Raw genomic sequence first — 20961 nt, 5'->3', positions numbered from 1 at the left:
AGAGGAGAGTTGGAGGCTACTCTAGGCTATAACAAGTTCCTGTCTGAAAGAAAACAAAGAGCAAAAAATAAAACAAAATTGTCTCAGTTATCATTACAACCATTCTATTTAAAAATCTCTAGTGATGAAAGGATGTCCAGTTAGAATATTTTAAAATAGTTCAAGCCATTTTGCTAGTCATTCTACTGTTTGTATCTCACCCCTTGACACTATTAGGGAAGTTTTCTTCTATAATTTTGTTGAAGATATTTATTGGCCCTTTAAGCTGGGAATCTTTACTTTCTTCTATACCTATTATCCTTTGGTTTGGTCTTCTCATTGTGTCTTGGATTTCCTGGATGTTTTGGGTTAGGAGTTTTTTGCATTTTGTATTTTCTTTGACAATTGTGTCAATGTTTTCTATGTTATCTTCTGCACCTGAGATTCTCTCTTCTATCTCTTGTATTCTGTTGGTGACGCTTACATCCATGACTCCTGATCTCTTTCCTAGGTTTTCTATCTCCTGGGTAGTCTCCCTTTGTGATTTCTTTATTGTTTCTACTTCCATTTTTATGTCCTGGATGGTTTTGTTCAATTCCTTCTCCTGTTTGGTTGTGTTTTCTTATAATTCTTTAAGGGATTTTTGTGTTTCCTCTTTAAGGGCTTCTACCAGTTTACCTGTGTTCTCCTGTATTTCTTTGAAGGAGTTATTTATGTCCTTCTTAAAGTCCTCTATCATCAATATGAAAAGTGATTTTAAATCTGAATCTTGCTTTTCCGGTGTCATGGGGTATTAGGACTTGCTATGGTTGGAGAACTAGGTTCTGATGATGCCAAGTAACCTTGGTTTCTGTTGCTTACATTCTTGCGCTTGCTTTTCGCCATCTGGTTTATCTCTAGTGCTATCTTCACTCACTGTCTTTGACTGGAGCCTTTCTGTCCTGTTATCTTGGTTGTGTTAGAACTCCTCAGAGTCCAGCTGTCTCTGTGATCCTGAGATCCTGGGTGTGATAGCTCCTGGGAGTCAGGCTGCTTCTGTGATCCTGAAATCCTGGTGCTCAAGCTCCTGAGATCCTGTGATCCTATTATCCTATGTTCCTGAGCATGTTAGAGTTCCTGGGAGAACAGTCCAGCCTTCTCTGTGTTTTGGGGGATTGAGTGCAGAGCTGGTGCCCTAGGACTGCTCCAGGAACTGGCACAGACCAGAAGGGTCCCCTGCCACTGGCTGTGAGGGAGTTCCTGGGTCTCCGTGGATCCCAATTATTCCCTGTTTGGGGGGGAGGGGAGTGTTGTGGCCTACTCACCTACGATCCTGGGTGTGTTAGAGCTCCCCCTTGGACATTATTATGTGCTTCCCCTTGTAGCCACTTGACCATCCCACACTAGAAAGCAGATTTTCTAACCCTTTGACCATGTTTCTGTTTGCTTGAATGTGTTTGCTCTTACATTTTAGTCAACTAAAAGATGAAGCTGAGGGTATGTATGACCAAGTACAATTTATTATGGACAAATGGTAGAAACAATGTTGGTGCCATTCACAAGTAAGTCCCTTGAGGCATATGTAAAGACAGATTGTTACTAAAAGTTTGCTTTATTTTTTGTGGTGTCAAATGCTAGCTCTTAATTACAGTTAGATTTTGTTTTCATTCTTTTCAAATGTTATCAGAATAGTTATCATCACCTTATCAGTAATCAAATACACTAGGTTCCAATGTTTCTGTCCACATCTAGATTGTTCAGGTGATCAGGAACTCTCTTACTGGATTCCTTTAGACTTGAGTTCTTGTTTATATCTATAAAGAAAACAGAGGGATGAATCATTACCAATAACAGGTACAGAGGGAATGGGAAGGATTTTTTTTTCCATTGTAAATATAATCTTCCATGGAGCTTACAGAAACAGGCAGAAGGAAAAGTCAAACACTCAAAAGTGTTCATTTCACTTCTGCTCTGTGTTTCAGATCTCACTTATATGGCATAGTTTCTTATATAAATTGTAATTTTTATCACATTATCACACACACACACACACACACACACACACACACACACACACACACACACACACACCAAGGGCTCACATATGCTAGGCAAGCACTGGACCTCTGAACCACATCCATTGATTTATTTTCATTTTTTATTTAAAAAATAATTATTTGTGTGTATGTGTGCATATGGAAGTGTATAGGTTTCTGTAGAGATCAGAAACTAGATTTCCTGGAGCTTGGAGTTACAGGCGGTTGTGAGCCACATGACATGGGTACTGAGAGTCAAATTTCAGTCCTCAGCAAGAGCCGGTGGCACTCCTAACAGCCATACCATCCCTCCAGCCCTGTATGTTCAATCTTGAATGACACATGGCTAATGTGAATATTTATATAAAATTTCCACACATTTAAAGCTCACTTACTACATATAGTTGAAAGCAATTGAAAAGGATGATGATGGAATTTACTTAGTACATCATGAGTTTGATATGTTGTGGTACATAGGGCTCATGTATTTGAACACCTGGTCCCCAGGGTGGTGCTGTTTGGGAAGTTATAGAACCTTTAAGAGGTGAGCCTTGCTGGACAAAGTACTGTCACCGAGGATTGGCTTTGGTCACGCTCCACTTCCTGTCATCTCTCTCTCTCTGCGTCTTATATGTAAGTAGGTATGCATCAACTGGCTTCTGCAGCTAAGCTGCTCCTACTGCCATGATTTCCCACCATCATAGACTCTGCCCCACTAGAACCATAAGCCAAGCAAACTCTTTCTTGTCCAAGTTGCTTTTGGTTATGGTATTTTATCAGCAACAGAAAATTAACTAATATAATTGTGTGTGTGTGCGTGTGTGTGTATGTGAAAAAGAGAAAGAAAGAGAGAGAGAGAGAGAGAGAGAGAGAGAGAGGTGCAGAGAGAGAGGGAGAGAGACTGACTATGAAAAATGAGAACCCATTTAAACAATAAACTGTTGGATCTAAAATCTAGAACACTCAAGACTTTGATAGAAAAACACATTTCTCCTTCATGCACAATTTCGTCAATATTATACATGACACATATTGAGGTGACTTCTGAACCAGATCTAAAAGTATCTTGGTAGTAGGCTTACCTCCAAATCCGAAACAGCTGAGAGGCTCCTGCTGACCCCACAAAGAAATTAACAGCGAACAAACTCCAATTTTTTGGTATAATTACAAGTGAGTATCTTGACCAAATAAACCCTGTTAAAACAAAGCATTTTTTAAAGTTATAGACTCTTCTGTATTATATATTACATAAAAATTCTCATGATATAATTTTCAGCGTTACATGAAATTCTCAGTTCTTACATTAGAGGGAGACTTGGCTAGGAACCACTCATATTAACTATACCATCTTCCCACTTATAAAGGTAAGATTATTGTAAAAACCTGAAAAGAAAAATCTCAAGCAAATGCTTATCCCCAACAGCTTTGTTGCCTAATCTATCCATAATGCAGTATTCACTAGAGATGAATAATACGTGAGTAGATACATATGCAGACTTTGCAAAATAAAATCATTTAATGAATGTAAGACCAAAGAGAGTTTGTTGTATGTGGTTAATTTCAGTTGTGAGACTGGCATTTAAAGGCTAAGCTATCTCTTTAGCTAGAATATAATTATTGTGTAGTGATCTTTTTCAGGAAAACCATCTTGGAAGTAAGTTTGTTAACATTCAGGATGTTCCTTTTACTGTTGTTGTTAGGACGGAAATATGGTGGGGGGATGATTTGATCAAAGCATTATAACATGTATGAAATTCTCAACAAAAATAAATTTTAAAAGACTCATGAAGCTAGTTAAAACTCAAGAAGTAAATTCAAAAGTATCAGGAAGTTCCTAAAACTGACCAGAGGCACTCAAGTCCCTCTCTCTTCAAGATTATAAATAGTAAAGACTGCTGAGAGAAACTTTCAAACAAGCCAAGCTTCCGGGAAGACATTCAGACTAATTGGGCTACTTAGAAGAAACTCTTTCTAACCTGTTAAACTACCTGCAGTTTGTGGAGTGAGCTGGTGCAGTGAGTTCCATGTTTCCTGGCCGTCACTCATGCTGGGGTAGGTTTTCAGTGATGCAACCATCTAAGTAATTTCTGGTTCTGTAAGTAACTCCTTACCTCTATTTCTACAAATAGGTCCAAAAAAACTCATTGGTTCACTAACCTGAACTTTGCTTGTATCAACTCCTATCTGTAGTGCGTAGACTTTTTTTCTCACATCTCCTCAGAAATAGAGTTACACAAAAGTAGAATATGGAAGTGGTTAATTTACCTGTAGCCATCAGTACAGTGGATTGAGCTGTGCTGAGTTTCTCTGCAGGTCTGGCCATGTCAGCTAATCCAGCAATTACCAATCCCTGCAAATATACATGAAGACATGGTGAAGCATGAGGAGTGAGACATAATCACTTTTAATTTTAAATTAAACATAAAATATTTGTGAATTTCCACATGAAAGCTATAATCATAATAATGCTCATACCATTAATAAATAAAATTCACAGCAAGACAAAAAAAAAAACCCAAAAAACAAAACCAAAACCAGAAACCAAAACCAAACCACCCAAACAAAAAAATCCTTATAACAAATTCAAGAGTACTTTCTCATGTTTTCTGTCAATATTCTTTGTTTTTTAAAGTATCAGAAAAGTTCACTCAGTTTTAGTTTATTGGATATTTTTTTCTTATTTTCTCAGTTTTAGAAATGCACTTATTTTGTGAGCACATACATGTGCCACAGTGCATATGTAGAGGACACAGGACAAGCTATGGGAGTCAGTTGTCTCCTTACACCAAGTGAGTCCCAGAAACTGAATTTAGGCTTAGCCAAAGGAGTCTTTATCATCTGAGCTCTTACTGGCCCCAGATGATTTTTCTTTACTATCTTCCTTGGTGTTTTAAAAATTTTGCCAGCATGTACATAGATGTACCATATGTGTGCAGTGCCCATGGAGGCCAGACAAGGGCACTGGAACCCATGAAACGAGTTACAGCTGGCAGTGAGGCATAGTGTAGATGCTGGGAATTGAATCTAGGTATGTACAAGAGAAGCAAGTGCTCTAAACCTCCGAGCTGTCTTTCCACCTGTACCCACCCCTGCTATCTATGTCTCCAGTGTCTTTTACAGAACCACCCCACACATATCCTAACTTCAGCATCACTCAGAAAGCTTGGTAACAAGTTGGGCCTGGCCAGTGTAAGCCTGTGATTCAGGTACAGGCTAAGGGGAGGAGGATCTTAAGTTTAAGGCCTGTCATAACAACAGAGTGAGTTCAAAGGTTAGCATAGGTATCTTAGTGAGGTCCTATTCCAAAACAGGAAGTTAAAAGACGGCTAAGGATCAAACTTCAAGGCAAATCTGGGCAGTTTACTGAGACAGTATCTAAAAAAAAAAAAGGTAAAAAAAGGATGTAACTCCATAATAAAGCACTTCTGCCATCCATGCATGAGACCCTGAGTTTAATTCTTAGTACTATAAACAAAAACAAAAACAAAGTAAAAACCTCAAACCAAAGCATCTGGTAACTTTAAGATTACACCAAATATGTAACTGCCTCTCCGTATTCTTTAGTTTATGCATTGACTAATATAGACCATGTAAACTGCTGAGATTTAACTTGCACAAGGGCTAGTGCGTTAGGCTGGGATGCACTCTGATGCTAGTACACCACCTGCCTAGCAATCTGCAGTGCTGCAAATCAATAAAATAAAATATAATAAAATATTCTGTTTAAAGATCTTCAGGAGGTTAAAGGTCCATTATAATGTTACACCCAGAGAAGAAAAAAGAAAAAAAAAGGGAGACAAATTAGATAAGGGCTCTGCCCAGTATGTATTATTCTTGCAACTGTCCCCTGTGCATCCTTCTAAAAACACCCCACTTTTAGATTATTATTTTCTATATAGAATAGGTTGCCTTTGAATTAATCTGACTGCCTGTTTCTTGAGTGCTGGGATTAAAGGCGTATCCAACCATACTCATGCTAAAAGTCCTTTATTACACTTAATTCCCAACAATTTTTTTGGAGGGATGGAGTGGGGTGGAAGTCAAAGGCAGCAAGCAACATAAAAACCTCCCGTGTCTTCCAAGCTCCCAGTCCTTCCATAAACCTTATTTCTTTTCCACCTACTCTTAGTTCCAGAGTACTGGCTTTCAAGCAGCAAGCAGCTAGACCTACATCCAGCAACACAATGTTTATTATTCAGCTACAAAATAAGCAAATTCTAACATGCAGTGACCCAGAGAACACAAACCCGTCATAAACATTGCATGATTCAGTGGGACTGGAGAGATGTTTCAGCAGTTAAGAGCCTTTGTTAGTCCTGCAGAGGACTAAAGTTACGTTCCTAGCACCCATGTTGGGTAGCTCACAAATGCCTCTAACTCCAGTTTCAGAGAATCTGACACACACAGATTGGTCTCCTCAGGCATCAGCAACATGTACAAATACATGCACACAGACATAGATATTCTTTAAAAAATCTTTAAAAAATATTGCATGCTTCCACTTCTATGAGGTACCTAGAACAGCCAGATTCACAGACACAACCAACAAGAAGAATTTTAAAGAAGGTATTTTAAGAGAAAGAACAGTAAGTAGGGGAGTGTGCAGTGATCCTAAAGTCTCCAAGATGCAAAGTCTTTGCAGACTGGCTATATCAAAAGCTTTATCGAAAGCACTGAACATTATAGGGATGGATATTAAATACAAAAGCAAACCTGGTCAAGATGGTAATTTTATATGTATTTTGTCATAGTAAAGCCCACAGACCAGCAGTTTTCCAACTTGGAGGACGCTAGAGTCACCTGGAAAGGGTATTAAAACAGCTTACTCTGAATTCTTTTCAGACTGAGTAAGCGGATATGTGATGGGGCCTGAAGATCCTCATTTGTAAAAACTTTTTAAACAGATCCTTTTCAATATAAATTCAATGACTTGCTGACTTGCTATAAACAGCCACTAGAATGGATATACATTACATATACATAGAGTATATATTTAGAGTAAAAGTAGTAATCTTGGAGCCAGAAGTCATAAGCTCTATCATTTACACCAAATGCTTTTATGTAATACATATATTAGGCATAGTCATATACACTTTAGACTGGCCTCAAATTCTATATATAGCCAGAGGATAGACTTAAACCCTTTACTATCTTCCTATCTCTGTCAGTCAAGAACTGGGATAATAGGGTATACCACCATGCAGGACTCTGTATGTTTTGATAAGAATTTAGGCTCAGTAGTAGTGAAAGATATCTTTTGTCTTTAATCTCAGCACTCAAGAGGCAGTGGCAGGCATATCTCTGTGAGTTCGAGGACAGCCTAGTTTACAGAGTGAGTTCCAGGACAGCCAGTGTGTGTGGGGGGGAAGGCCCTTTCTGATAAATAGTGCAGATAAAGGTAGGTAGTATACAGCCTTCATAAAAATCTATTTTAAATTAATAAATTTCTATTAAGGGATTAATTATTTTAAGTAACTCCTGATTAAAACTAAGACTTACCCATTTCATTATCGGAGCCCAGAAAAAAACTGTTCTGGGGCCTGAAATATAAAAGAAAGAAAAATTGAGAAATATTCCTTTATCACCTAATACCAAATTCTACTTTGCTTTCTATATACTTTGTATTAAGATTTAGGAAAGCACAAAAATATAGTATCTATCTTCTATGCGTTTTTTGATATTTTTGCCAACTGTTTGTATTTATCACATTAAAAATAAGCTAAGGTGAGCCAGGTATTGTGGCATAAGCTAAGGTGGGGCTGGAAGGATGGTCCAGCAGTTAGGAGCATATACTGCATTTACAGAGAGACCTGAGTTCAGTCCTGAGCACCAATATCAAGTGGGTCACAACCATCTGCAACTCCAGTACCAGATGTCCTCTTCTGACCTCTGCAGGCACTGTACTGTATAAATAACCCACATGGACATAAGGAAATATACATAAATAAAAATAAATATTAAAAAACAGGCTAAATAAACAATGAAAATAGCTCTAGAAATCTTTCCCAGTGCTTTGCTTTGAACAGAAACTTAATTTTAGTTCAGTCACAGACAATCATTAGAGGAAATATCAAATTATAAAATTTTAGTTACATAAGCTTTAATAATGTTCATTCATTTTATTAAAAATTGTAGCTATAAATGATAATTTTTCATATGTACCTATTAAGAGGTCTCACAAAAATTCTGTATATTCTATTTTATTTAATATATTTCAATATAAACATGTATTATACATTATTTCACACACACTCATCTAATGTCTATTTTTTCTTTTGTTAGAAGAATTATTTAGGGGGCTGGTGAGATGGCTCAGCAGTTAAGAGCATCGACTGCTCTTCTGGAGGTCCTGAGTTCAAATCCCAGCAACCACATGGTGGCTCACAACCATCTGTGATGAAATCTGATGCCCTCTTATGGGGTGTCTGAAGAAAGCAACAGTGTACTTACATATAATAAATTAAAAAAAAAAGAAGATTTATTTATTTTCATTTTATGTGTATAAATGGATGGGTACCAGTACATTCCTGGTGCCCACTTTGGGCAGAAGAGATCATTGCCCTAGTAGTAGAGTTGCTGACAGTTATGAGCTGCCAGTGGGTACTGGGAATTGAACCCAGGACCTCTTCAAGAACAGCAAGTACTCTTAACCTCTCACTAACATCTATTTTTTGAGATAGGTACTTGTTTTAGACAGTCTGGTACTTATCTGGTTTGTTTAAAATGTCAAATAAATATCTGAAGTATTTGAAATGAATTTTGACCTGTGTGAGGTGATTCATACCTATAATCTCACCACTTGAAAGGCTGAGGCAGGAGTATATGAGTTCATAGCCAGCGAGGGCTACATGTTAAGTTTGAGGTCAGCCTGGGCTACACAGTAAGAGCCTCTCTCAAAAACAAAGAAAGAAGAAAACTGTTTTTCTTAGATAACCTAGAATCTGAGAAGCATGACATCCAGAGGGGGAGGAAACTCAGAGAAACTGTAGGATTCATTCAAGCCATACACCTAGTGAGCAGCAGTTAGTGAGATTGAGTTCCTAACTCTTTAACTAGTGCCCTGTACTTTATCTGCAGACAACTCTTTTTACCTCAAAGGATATGGTAGGGTAATAGAAGAGAAATTTTGTTTGGGGACTTTAAAATGTAACTAAACTTGCCAAGTAATACTTAATATTATATATGTTCTTTCTTATACATAGGATCAACAAAATACATTCCCTTCTTTTTTCTTTTTTTGAGACACATTCTTGCTAAACTGCAGCTCAGGCTGGCCTGGACCTAGTGCTAGAATTCTACAGGAATGTCCCACTATTCCTGGGATGCTCATTTCATGATGTGATGTTATAAAATTTAATATAAAAATAGTGATTTAAATGCAAATTCAAGGTTAGAAATATTTATACCCATGTCTATTACTATTGCCTTAATATTCTACTTTGTAAGCATAATTTTTTGAGTAAGGGCCTGGAATAGATCAGGCTGGCCTTGAACTCACAGAAATTCATCAGATCCTTTGAAGCTAGAGTTACAGGCAGTTGTGAGCTGCCTGATATGGGTGCTGGGAACAGATTTCTGGTCTTCTGGAAGAGCAACAAGTTCTTTTAAATCATGAACCACCTTTCCAGTACTCAGTAATTTTTTTATTATCAAACATTCTGACAATCCAATCCAAAGATATATGAATTTGGTGCTTACATGCAGAGCAAAAAAGGTAAAGATATTCAAAACTTTTCTGTAATTAAACCATCATATTTCTGTAAGAGCTTTGTACTTTGTATATACAGTAAAATAATGCATTTATAACATACAATAGTCTTACAGCTGAGTGAGATGTTTCAGGTGGTATTTGCTGACACTGTGTGTTGTGACTGTATGCCTAGCACATAGTATATACTTTGTGTTCAGAACTAAGGCTGTAGTGAAACTGTGCACTATTCATGAATAAGTACTACCAGAAACACCTTAGGTTCACTATGCATTTGATTTGATTTATGAGTGTTTTGCTCACGTGTATATCTATGTACCACTTGTGTGCCTGGTTCCCAAGGAGGCCAGAAGAGAGTGTTGGACCCCCAGAACTGGAGTTTCAGACAGTTGTGAGACTGTATGAATGTAGGTGCTGAGAATATTCCTCTGGAAAAACAGCCAGTGCTTTTAACTGCTAAGCCATCTCTCAACTCCTATGTATTTAAGCTTGAGTTAAGTTTTGGTTGTTTTGTGTTCAGAAACTTTTACTGTTGACAAAGTTTCTACTACTCCCAAATTCAGTTACATAACCAAGTGGAAGCTTGTGAGCCACAACTTAAGAAGCTGGGCTCTCACTTGCCTTTAACATTAAATAGCAGTAACCCTGTACTATTTCTTCACAGCTTAACATAGTCTTTGAGTCTTTTTATACCTCAGACTAATTTTCATTATTCTAACAGCTAAATTGACCAATTCAATGAGGTTTTAATACAGGAAAACCTACCACAATGCATTTTACTTTAGGATTTTGAGACAAAGTCTCACTACAAATCCCAGTCTGTGCTCAAGCTTGCAGCAATACTCTTGGCCACTGCCTCTTTTGGGTTTTGTTTTTGAGAAAAGGTCTCACTGTGTAGCTCTGGCTGGCCTCAAACTCACAAAGATCTGCCTGCCTCATCAGCTGAATGCTGGGATTGCAGGTCTGTAGCACCGTGCTTATTCAGCCTTCCACAGTCCACTTTAAACAGCAGCTGCTTATCTCCTCACCTAGGAAGATGATCAAGTAGCTGAACAGTTCATACTTGCATGATCATAAAGGAAAGTCAGCCAGCATAATGGAAAAATAGTTTCTATTACTTGTTTGTTAATATACTGAATAAAGCATGTATGTGCATAAAATAGATATGTATGTACATATACACAAATTTTAAAATATACTTGGCTCTCCTTATCTGTGGCTTCCATCATCTTCAGATACACCCAACTGTGGACTGACAATACTTGGAAGCTACATCTACATAGTGGTGCAGTTCTTAAAATACTAGTACCCAGGAGCTTCAAGAAGATCACAAATTGAAGGCTAACTTGGTTTATATTTCAAGACTCAGTCTTTTTCATCTGCACTGAACATACACAGTTTTTTTCTTGAAGTTGGCCCCCAAACAAAGTACAGCAACAACTATTCAGCCTTAATGCCTTATTAAGTAGTCCAGAGAAAACCGAAAGTATACAGAGTCCTGGAACTCACCCAGCATGATACTTAATGATATAACTTGCTTTCATGACCCTGGCATTAGATATTGGTAAGTCTGGTTTAGCTGCGCTTTACACATGGTAGTAGTTTATACTGCAATCTAATCTTAGGGTATCATTTTTAGAATTCTCCAAACACTTGAAGATCACAGATCACGTCTTTGTGAGCATAATTATAATGCTAAGCTTTATTTTCCTAGGTATCTCATATCAAATTATTTTTACGTTTTTCCCATAAACCTTCACCTACACTATTTATATTCTCAGCTGTGGAACAGATTTGTAGACAGTGCTGAAATGGTTGTTGAGAGAACTGAAACTATCAAAGGGTTCTAATATTTTATGCTTTTAATTGAGTAGGAAAAAAAAATCCATCTGTGCTTGTTTCGCTACAGCTGGCTCTGAGCAGTGCTGTTCTGATCACAGCCAGCCCCTCTTCCTACCTTGAGCAAGACCAGAAACAACTTTCTTTAAGACTAAGTGGTACACGCTTGTAATCCCAGCCCTGGGAGGCTGAGGCAGAAGGATCAATGGGTTCTAGGTCAACTAGGCTAAATAGTGAGAAACTATATCAACAAAACAAAATACCCCTCCCCCCCCCAAAAAAAAAAAACCACAGGAAGAGAGCTGGGTATGGTAGTGTAGGCCTTTAATCCCAGAAACAGGTGGATCTCTGTGAGTCTGAGGTCTACAAATCAAATTCTAGGATAGTAGGGAGACCCTGTCTCAAAAACAGAGAGGAGGGTGAGGAGAAAGAAGTAGAATTATTGGAAGGACTACACCAATGTAGTGTTGTGTGGAAAAGCCTGTAATTCCAGCACATCCCAGTATTCATTAGCATCTGGTAGGGACCCAAGTGGAATTTTATGATAAATTATACTAAGGAAAAACATAATTTAAAAGAAAAAATATTTTTGAGACATGGCTTTGTATATCCCTTAGATTTTGAACTCAAGTTCCTCCTGCTTTGGCTTCCTCTGTGTGACCATTGGGGTTAGAGGTGCAGGAGATAGGAGCCAAGCAAACACTTACCATAAATAGGTAGTTACAGTGGTATTGCTTCTGCTGCTGCTACTAGTGCCCTCTCGTGGGCAAAGAGATCTGGATGCTGTTAAACAATTGAATACACAAGCCAGCTGTCCCAGCAAAGAACCACTCAGTAGTGAAGCTTTATAGCTCCACACTAAGATACTCCTCTTAACCCTTAACTGCTATCCCTCAAAATCTTGTTTTTGGTTTCAGGTTATCAAGTAAACCTCCTTTAGCATCTCCAGTTTAAGTCAAATGCTCCTTTGAACAATCAAAACAGCTCATTTTTTCTACTGTCTTCTACACTGGGCTTAATTATGCATGCTGAGGATAGAAGCTTTATCAAACATATTCAAACTTTAGCAGGTTTGACGGAGAATGGCCCTGACATTGCTTTATTTTCAAGGCCAGAATCATTGTTTCCTCATTGTCAGGAACATAGGCTTCCTTCATGACTTTACTAGATGTTTACTAACAAGCTACTCTATTCTTAGACACAGAGCCTGTTCCAAGCTCACAATGCAGATTCCTGTAATTTCATTTAGAGTTGAGTAGGGGAGGTTCCTGTCATCACACCATCATCATTTTTCTTTGACATACATGAGTCCCTGAATCATAGTCTGTATAAGTTTCTTAGTTTGGTTTTTATTATTGCTTGAGGCTTGGTTTCATTACTCAAGAAAGTGTACCTTCTCAGACTCTGGGTGAACAGGTGTCCATGTTTCCTTTGAATTCTTCTGGTTTCTCCCAGCCCCCATCATTTCAAAACTGTTTATTCTATTGCTGTCCCCAAATTGTTTTCTGAGTAAGGTCCTTCTTGGCTTCTTTGAAAGTTTACATGGTTGAACACTTGGGTTAATGAACAGTAAAGTTTTCCAGTAGGTTTACCTAGTAACTAATTTACTCAAATGTTCCAAGCTAGGCAACAGTTTATAAAAATGTAACTGCACAAATACCAATAGAACCAAATAATAACCAAATCAACCAACCAACCAACCAAACAAACACTCTCTTTCAAACATGAAATTAAGTGGCCAGGACTTTGGACCAAGAAAGATGTTTTAACTAGTGAAAAAAATAGATTTATCTAATGTTCTAAGTGTTTTGTCTGTATGTATCTGCATCATGTTTATGCCTGGTGCCCGTGGGGGTCAGAAGATGGTATCGGATCCCCTGAAACTGGAGTTACTGATGGCTATGAGCTACCATCTGAGTACTAGGAACCAAATCTAGTTCCTCTGCAAAACCAGCAAGTATTCTTAAGTGTTGAGACAGCTTTCCACCCCTAATTAGTTATAATTTTAAATGATGAAAACAAACTTTAAGTGAGTTTAATAAGTTTTAAGTACTAAACAAAAATATTAGTAGCAAATATGTACGACATAAATTTTGCTAGTTTTCTGAGATACCTGAAGGCAATGGACAAGTTAGTATCAGGATAAATAATAAGAGTTGGATATATGCAAAACTAAACAAGTAGCTGCTTTTGTTTTTGGTTTTGTTTTTGAGAAGGGGTAGGGGTATGGGTCTCACTCTGTAGTTCACACTGGCTTGGAATTCCCCAGGTAGCCCAGGCTGACTTTGAATTGATTGGTTTCCTCTGGCCTTGGTCTCCCAAAGAATAGTTAGTGCCTTAGGGTTTCTATTGCTGTCAAGAGATACCATTACCAAGGCAACTCTTATAAAGGAAAACATTTAATTGGGCTGGCTTACAGGGTCAGAGGTTCAGTCCTTTATTATTAAGGTGGGGGAAGCATGGCAGCTTCCAGATAGGCATAGCACTGGAGGAGCTGAGAGTTCTCTGTCTTTATCCAAAGGAAGCCAGGAGCAGACTGGCTCCCATGTAACTAGGAGAAGAGTTTCAAAGCCCACCCCCACAGTGACATACTTTTTGTAAGAAGGCCACACATACTCCAACAAGACCACATCTCCCAATAGTGCAACTCCCTGGGTTACACATATTCAAACTACCACAAATAGGATTACAGGTCTGACCCCCCACCACAAAGTAGCTTGCTTTTTGTTTTATTTTTTATTTTGCTTTAAAGTTTTAAAAAAGAAAAGGAGGGCTAGGTATGGCCATATATGCTTTTAATTCCAGCAGTAAGGAAACAGAGGTAGGTAGATTTCTGTGAAATTGAAGCTTTCCTGGCCTACCCAGAGATTTCTAGGCCATCTAGGACTATGTAGTGAGACCCTATCTCTGGTGGGAGTGGGGCCCAAACAATATAACTATAAAGGTTTCAAAGAAAACTTAGTTTTCCCTTTCACTTGATCTCAACTAATTTGTTTTATCTTCAGATTACATAGTGAATAAATGCAGATAATATATGAATTCAGATATATAAGCTGTCACTAGATCTAAAAACATTAGTGAAATAAATAACTTAGATGTAGACATTACACAAATGGTAACAATGACAATGCATTATTGAGACTGAATAAACAGGGTTAGGCTATATAAAATCATAGTTATTCTCACAAGAAAACATAAAAATAAATAATTATAATGTCTAATATTACAATATCAGGATAAACAAATATAAATTAATAGAGTAGCTGTTAATATTTACTGTTAAATAATTAAGTGGAAATGAATTTTTTTAAAAAGTTACCTTATAAAAATTCCATTTTATAGCTCAACAAGAAAAACATGTCATTCTCGGAGAGAAACAAACACTTTTAGACAAAGAATTTAACAATACATTTTCACCTTCTTTTCTTAAGACTCTACTACTCTCAAAAGTAGTAAATGCCTCAAATATTGATAATTTAGAAATGTCAGACAGTATATTATATATATTTAAAATTATGATTTATTTAAGGTTAAGGGAAATAGAGCAAATAGAAAAATAGTTATTTTTTCTTTTCTTTTTTACAGTTATTACTCATTATTTATTTAGTGTGTTTGTGGGAGTGGTGCATGCAAGCAGTAGGCGTGCACATTGAAGTCAGAGGACAACTTTTGAGAGTCATTTCTTTCATACTATGTGAGTTCCAGGGATCAAACTCAGGTTTGCCTGAAGAGCCATCTTACCCAGTACCTTTTTTGTTTGTTTGGTTTTGCTTTTTGTTTTCTCTGAGACAGGGTCTCATCATATAATTCAAGGTATTTTGGAACATACAGCTCAGTTCAGGCTGCCCTTGAACTTGGGGTGATTCTGGTCTCAGCTACTGTGTCAGGCAGATTGATGCCTCCCCCCCCCTCCCCATTTTTTGGTTTTCTGTGACAGGACCTCACTATGTAGCTCTGGTTGCCCCAGAATTCACTAGTAAACCTGGCTGGCCTAGAACTCCCAGAGATCTGCTTGCCTCTTCCTCCTGAATGCTGGGATTACAGGGGGTACACAACCATAAGCAGCTAGGTTGATTGTACTTTTATAAACTAAATTTTACTTCCTAAATTATTTTTTGGCTGGGAGTAACTGTCATCAATGGAATAAATGAATTCTATCCAGAACATAGGCTATATGTATATATGATTCTTCTTACTATAAAAAGACTTCCTTCTTGGGAAAGCATACACACACATACACTTACAAACACTGAACTGGTATTCATTGTGTCTGAAGTGAAGAATAAACTTTTTTATTTTAATGTTGGAAGGTCACAAAGATCACTACCTCTTCTCATTCCTTCCATGCCATTCTCTATCACTGTTTTCCTTTTCTCAACTTTTTAAACTGCAATAACACTCTGTCCCTTTCGCTGTATCTCTGAGGGCTGGAGTACAGGCATCACTTTCTGGGCCTTTCTGGGATCTATCTTTTTCTCTCTCTCTTTCTCTCTCTCTCCCTCCCTCCCTCCCTTTCTCTCTCTCTCTCTCTCTCTCTCTCTCTCTCTCTCTCTCTCTTTCCTCCCTCCCTCCCTTCCTCCCTCCCTCCCTCCCTCCCTCCCTCCCTCCCTCCCTTCTTCCTTCCTTCTGTGCAACTCTCAGTTGGTAGAGGCAGGAGGATCAATTTAAGGCCAGCTATGACCCAGTTACATAGCAAGGCCAAAATGGTCTAAATGAGATTCTAAAAAAAAAAAAAAAAAATCCAAACGTGTGTGTGTGTGTGTGTATGTGTGTGTATTACATAACTGTTATCTGCAGTTGCTCTAGCATTCAGCAGCATATCAGAACTTCTCTAATGTAGTTTACTGTCCATGAATCAACTGTCTCATCCTTCACTCTCTTCACTTTTCAATATCCCTCTTAGTTCCACGTACTGTGCAAGATTTACACAGTATATTTGACACCAGATGGCCAGCCATACACACACATCCTTAGAATGTAAAGGTTGGTATTTGACACCATTACTAACTGAAAACGCCATTTTTAATTGTACTAAAACTGGTTCTGACTTAACACTGAGATCAGGATTGTGAATACTGGTATTTTATTTTATGCATCTCTTGGGATGATCCACCTTATTTTATAGTTCACATTTTTTTTAAAAAAAGAATGATTTTAAAATTAGTAATGTTTTCCCATCAGCTATATTCATCCATGTTCCATAATGAAATATCTAAGGCCAATACTTGGATAGAACCAAGGGATTGGGTAGATGGCTCAGTACTTGTTACTGTTAGAATGGACCAGGTTTAGTTCCCAGCACCCATCATTTGGCTCATGAGTTGAGAGATGTCAGATCTAAGGCCTTTTAGTGATGGCCTTTTTCCTGACAAAGACCTGAGGTAGGGCAGAACATCTTAGGAAGAGAGGAAAGGGATACATCTAGGTATATGCATGGTTTCTGTCCCAAAGTCACTAGGACTCAATTATAGGCACTATACCCTAAGGAATTTATCTCATCCTAATTACTTCTCAAAGGTTCCACCTCCAAACACCTTTGTCTGATTATATTTCCAGTTACTTAATGCCTCATAATGAGGATTAAATCTCAATGTTTAAAGAGTTAATGGACATTCAAACCATACCAACAACTAAGCGTTAAGTAAACACTGTGCAACGTAACTTTAATGTTATGATCTGACAAATGCCTATACCATAGTTATACAACTGGCTTGTTTGGAGCAACATGCTTTCTATATAGTTAGCTAAACAGTGGGTTAAATGACACCCCTTATGTGAATTGAGGAACTTGTCTAGGAGTCACATTTAGTTATTTTTATTATTTTCCTACAGAGGCAATCATTCTGTATCATAGCACATGATTTATGTAAGTAAAAAGATGACAAAGACCTCAAAATTTCAGGCCACATAGTATTCCAACTACAATAAATATATAAATAAAATATATTCTTGTTACCTCTTTAGAAATATTGGTCAATGACAAAAAGTAAATCAAAATTTATAATGAGTAACATATACTGACTGCTAAATTCTAACCTTTCATAACTTTTTAATAGAATCATGTATATGAATGTAGTTTAATGCTTAGAAGGTTATTCAATAACAAATACTAAATACAATAGCATTCAAAGGGACTATTCATTCTGGGTATTGAGTAGAACAATAATCTGTTTTCTCAGATTTTTGTTCAAACACTAGTGAGTCATCAGTCATATTTTTCATGCTTGTTCATTTCTATATTTCTGTGCTTATAACTTTTCAATCACAAATAAGTTTTTAGTGATAGGTATCTTTACATATTATTCAAAAATTTAATTGCTAGAGATGTATCTTGGTTATAGAATGTTTGTTTCAGGCTCCATTCCAGTACCACATAAATAAGGAGCACTGGTGCCTGCCTGTAACCCTATCACTGAGAGTGGAGACAAGTAGACCCCTGGTGCTCAATGGCAAGCCAGCCTAGGTGAATTGATGAGCTCTAGGTTCAGTGAAAGACTTTTGTCTGAAAACATAAGGTGTCTGGTTCCGGTGGTATGCACCTTTAATTCCAGCACTACAGAAGCCGAGGCAGGAAGATTTCTCTTGAGTTTGAGGTCAGACTGTTCTACATAGCAAGTTTAAAGTTAGCCAGGAGAACGTAATAAGATCTAGTCTTTTTTGTTTGTTTTTGGAGACAGTTTTTTTTTTTCCCCCTGTGTCTCAGTCCTGGCTATCCTGGAACTTCTGCCTCCTGAGTGCTGGGATTAAAGGAATATGCCACTATCCCTGTTAAGATCTAATTTTTAAAAAGCAAAACAAACAGCAACAACAAACAAGACCTCAACTACATAGCAAGTTCAAGGCCAACCTGGGATAGAAGGACCTTGTCTCAAAAACAAACAAACACAATAACAATAACAATAACAAAAGGCCTAAACCCTTTACTTGGAAGAGAAAGTTCGTTCTGATATGTAAAACAAATACTTCTGTGCATGTCTTACAGATATTACAATCATTTAATTTTCACAATCATTATTAATTTTAAAAGATTTCCACCCAGGCAGTGAGTGATGGCTCATATTTTCAATCCCAGCACTCAGGAGAGAGAGGTAGGCAGATCTCTGAGTTCAAGGCCAGCCTGGTCTACAGAGCTAGTTCCAGGGCAGCCAGGGCTGCACAGAGAAATCCTGCCTTGAAAACCAACCAACCAACCAACCAACCAACCAACCAACCAACCAGATTCCTAAGGTTTAGGAAATTCTTTAAAGCCAAGGCCATACAGTCAAAGTCAAGACTTAACCTACCTCTAATTGTCTTCCAAGTCTGTGTTCCTTTATTACACTTAGAAGTAACCCAAAGACTTCCAGAGGAAATGCACAAAGTACTCTTCTACAGTTTATGTACTATACACAACAATTACAAGTGGCTAAAAACCAGGGTCCTGAAAAAGATCAACCAAAGACTACCTTCCAATTCCCTGTTAGTTTAAGTACTTTAAAACTGTGCCTACTCTACACTGTCCTCATTCCATGTCTCAAACACAAAGCTAGAGGGTAAGTAAGAATTGCCACAGAACTCAGTTGATTTTGTAACACTCTGATCATTACATAGATTGTCAAATTATCTTCTGAAAATCTCTGCCATAAAACATAACAAAATAGAAAAATGTAAAAGCTAATAGGGTAACTAAACAAACTTCATCAATAAAGTTCCTTAAAAACAAGTTTTATAACAGTTTTCATACTGCAGTAATGCCATTAAGTGTCAGAATACTGTCTATGCAGAGGTATAGGCCATTCTGTTATGAAAGTGGACACCAGATTTAACAACCAGCCCGTGCTCCAGAGAGCTGCCTCATCTCTTAGAACTAAACCTTTCTAATATCAACTGTCGACTATGGATCTAATCTATATAAAGGCAAACTTCACTTTTTTATTAGCAACTCAATTTTTCCATTGAGTAAATTTTTCTATTCGTTCAATTTTATGTTTGAAAGACTTCATAATATAATCAGATTTTAGTCCTCACCCAAGTTAAGTATGACTATCACTCATTTTGTATTAGAAATAAACTAATTTAATAACTATAATAAAGAGTTAGAGGGACAGGGGACTTCTAGTTTCTTAAAAGAATTATTTTTAACTACAGGAATTCTTATCTAGCACTTGTGACAGCTACATCCTCGAAGAATCAAGCATATGTTATTTTTAATTTTCACAGTGAATACATTTTATATGAATTAAGACAAAGGTATAGAATTTTGCCCAAGGTCACACTTTGGTAGTGGTGGAACAGAACTGTATTCATATCTGTCCACATAAAAAAAAAAGCTCAGATAGAACCTGGCCAGTGATTGCATAATGACTGGCTTATACTGGATCTATGGAACCAGGAATGACATTGACTGAACCGGGAAGGGGTTGGGGTTGTGGAGCGTCCAATTTTTGGGGAGGGTTCACTCAGCAGGCCTCTGCCAAGAGGAACTAAAGTATGACCTTTACTCCAAACCCTCTGCGGAGACCAGACACCTTTTCAGCTCTATCCCACGTGTGCGTTATAAATTCACGGAGGAAGAAAGGGGAGTAGAATGAGGGTTTCATGGTGGCCCAAGAACCCTTCGTGGCTCTCAGATGTTAAGGTTCAAGTCTGGAGGCGAGGTCGGGAGTGTGAGTAGTGTTTAAGGGAGGGAAGGCATCAAAAGTCAACAAGGGCACCGGGTGGAGATACTCGTTTTGAGGAAGAGACTTAAGATGAAACAAGGTGAAAGACTAGGAGAATTGATGGATGATTCCCTTAAGGGGGCGAGCCTGGGGCTCTGAGATTCCTGTAGCAACTCAACTGTCACGGGGCCTCTAATGTCCCAGTTTTGGAGGGAGAGGAACGATCTCGGTGGGAGCCGTTCAGGATTCATTACCTGCCGGGTGGTTGTACAGCGGCCTCAGTTTCTTTGGCAGCAACAACTCCACTTTATCCATGAGTCGGTGGTAGGTGGCCCGCAGGCCTCGGGCGCCGGCAGCTGCCATCTCGGCGGCCTAGGGATCGACAGCAGCTGGGTGGGAGCGCCGCTGTGTCCGCGTTCCTGGCTGACAATGAAGGGCGGCTCGTCACTTTCCCTCTACAGCGCTAGGCGTCCGCCTCTGCCCTAGGGCGCCCTTCCCTGGCTCTGCTAGACTGAGGTGAAGCACCTAGAGGCCGAGTTTGGCGAAGGCTGAGGGGGCGGAGGCTCAGCAAAAGCCCGCCCCAGCCCGCCTCATGCGAGCGGGTTGGGGAGACAGAGGAGGAGTCAAGGCAACAGGTGCTAAAGAGGTCGCCGTGCTGGGACTACTAGCGCTGGGCGGGCGAGGCGTTGCGCAAGCTTAACGGCCTTCTCTAATTGGCTGGCCTCACAGAGCGGAAAAGGCGTGGTCAGACTCTCACCTCCTTCCGGCCCTAGAGGACATT

At 38.4% G+C, this 20961-nt stretch overlaps 1 protein-coding gene across 1 annotated transcript; it reads right to left on the bottom strand.

Moving 5' to 3' along the window:
* Positions 1-1456: 1456 nt before the first annotated feature.
* Positions 1457-20783, bottom strand: Mpc2 (mitochondrial pyruvate carrier 2). Its single transcript, XM_028760132.1, has 5 exons — positions 20435-20783; positions 7494-7534; positions 4260-4344; positions 3077-3188; positions 1457-1772 (listed from the first exon to the last, which is right to left on the bottom strand). Exons 1-5 carry the CDS (start codon positions 20541-20543, stop codon positions 1736-1738), a joined length of 384 nt encoding a protein of 127 aa, XP_028615965.1. The 5' UTR covers positions 20544-20783; the 3' UTR covers positions 1457-1735.
* Positions 20784-20961: the final 178 nt, after the last annotated feature.

The sequence above is a fragment of the Grammomys surdaster genome, unplaced genomic scaffold, assembly GCF_004785775.1.
Source record: "Grammomys surdaster isolate TR1022 unplaced genomic scaffold, NIH_TR_1.0 130, whole genome shotgun sequence".
Taxonomy (NCBI): Eukaryota; Metazoa; Chordata; class Mammalia; order Rodentia; family Muridae; genus Grammomys; species Grammomys surdaster.
The sequence above is the reverse complement of the archived record's forward strand: the minus strand, read 5'-3'. Positions and strand labels throughout refer to the sequence as shown.

What these genes read in the sequence shown, in the direction of transcription:
- Mpc2 (XM_028760132.1), bottom strand. Translation starts at nt 20,543, where the DNA reads ATGGCAGCTGCCGGCGCCCGAGGCCTGCGGGCCACCTACCACCGACTC. An exon ending in CACTGTACTGATGGCTACAG is followed by an intron (nt 3,189 to 4,259) that starts GTAAATTAACCA and finishes TTGTTTTAACAG; the next exon opens with GGTTTATTTGGTCAAGATAC. An exon ending in CAGCTGTTTCGGATTTGGAG is followed by an intron (nt 1,773 to 3,076) that starts GTAAGCCTACTA and finishes TTTTCTTTATAG; the next exon opens with ATATAAACAAGAACTCAAGT.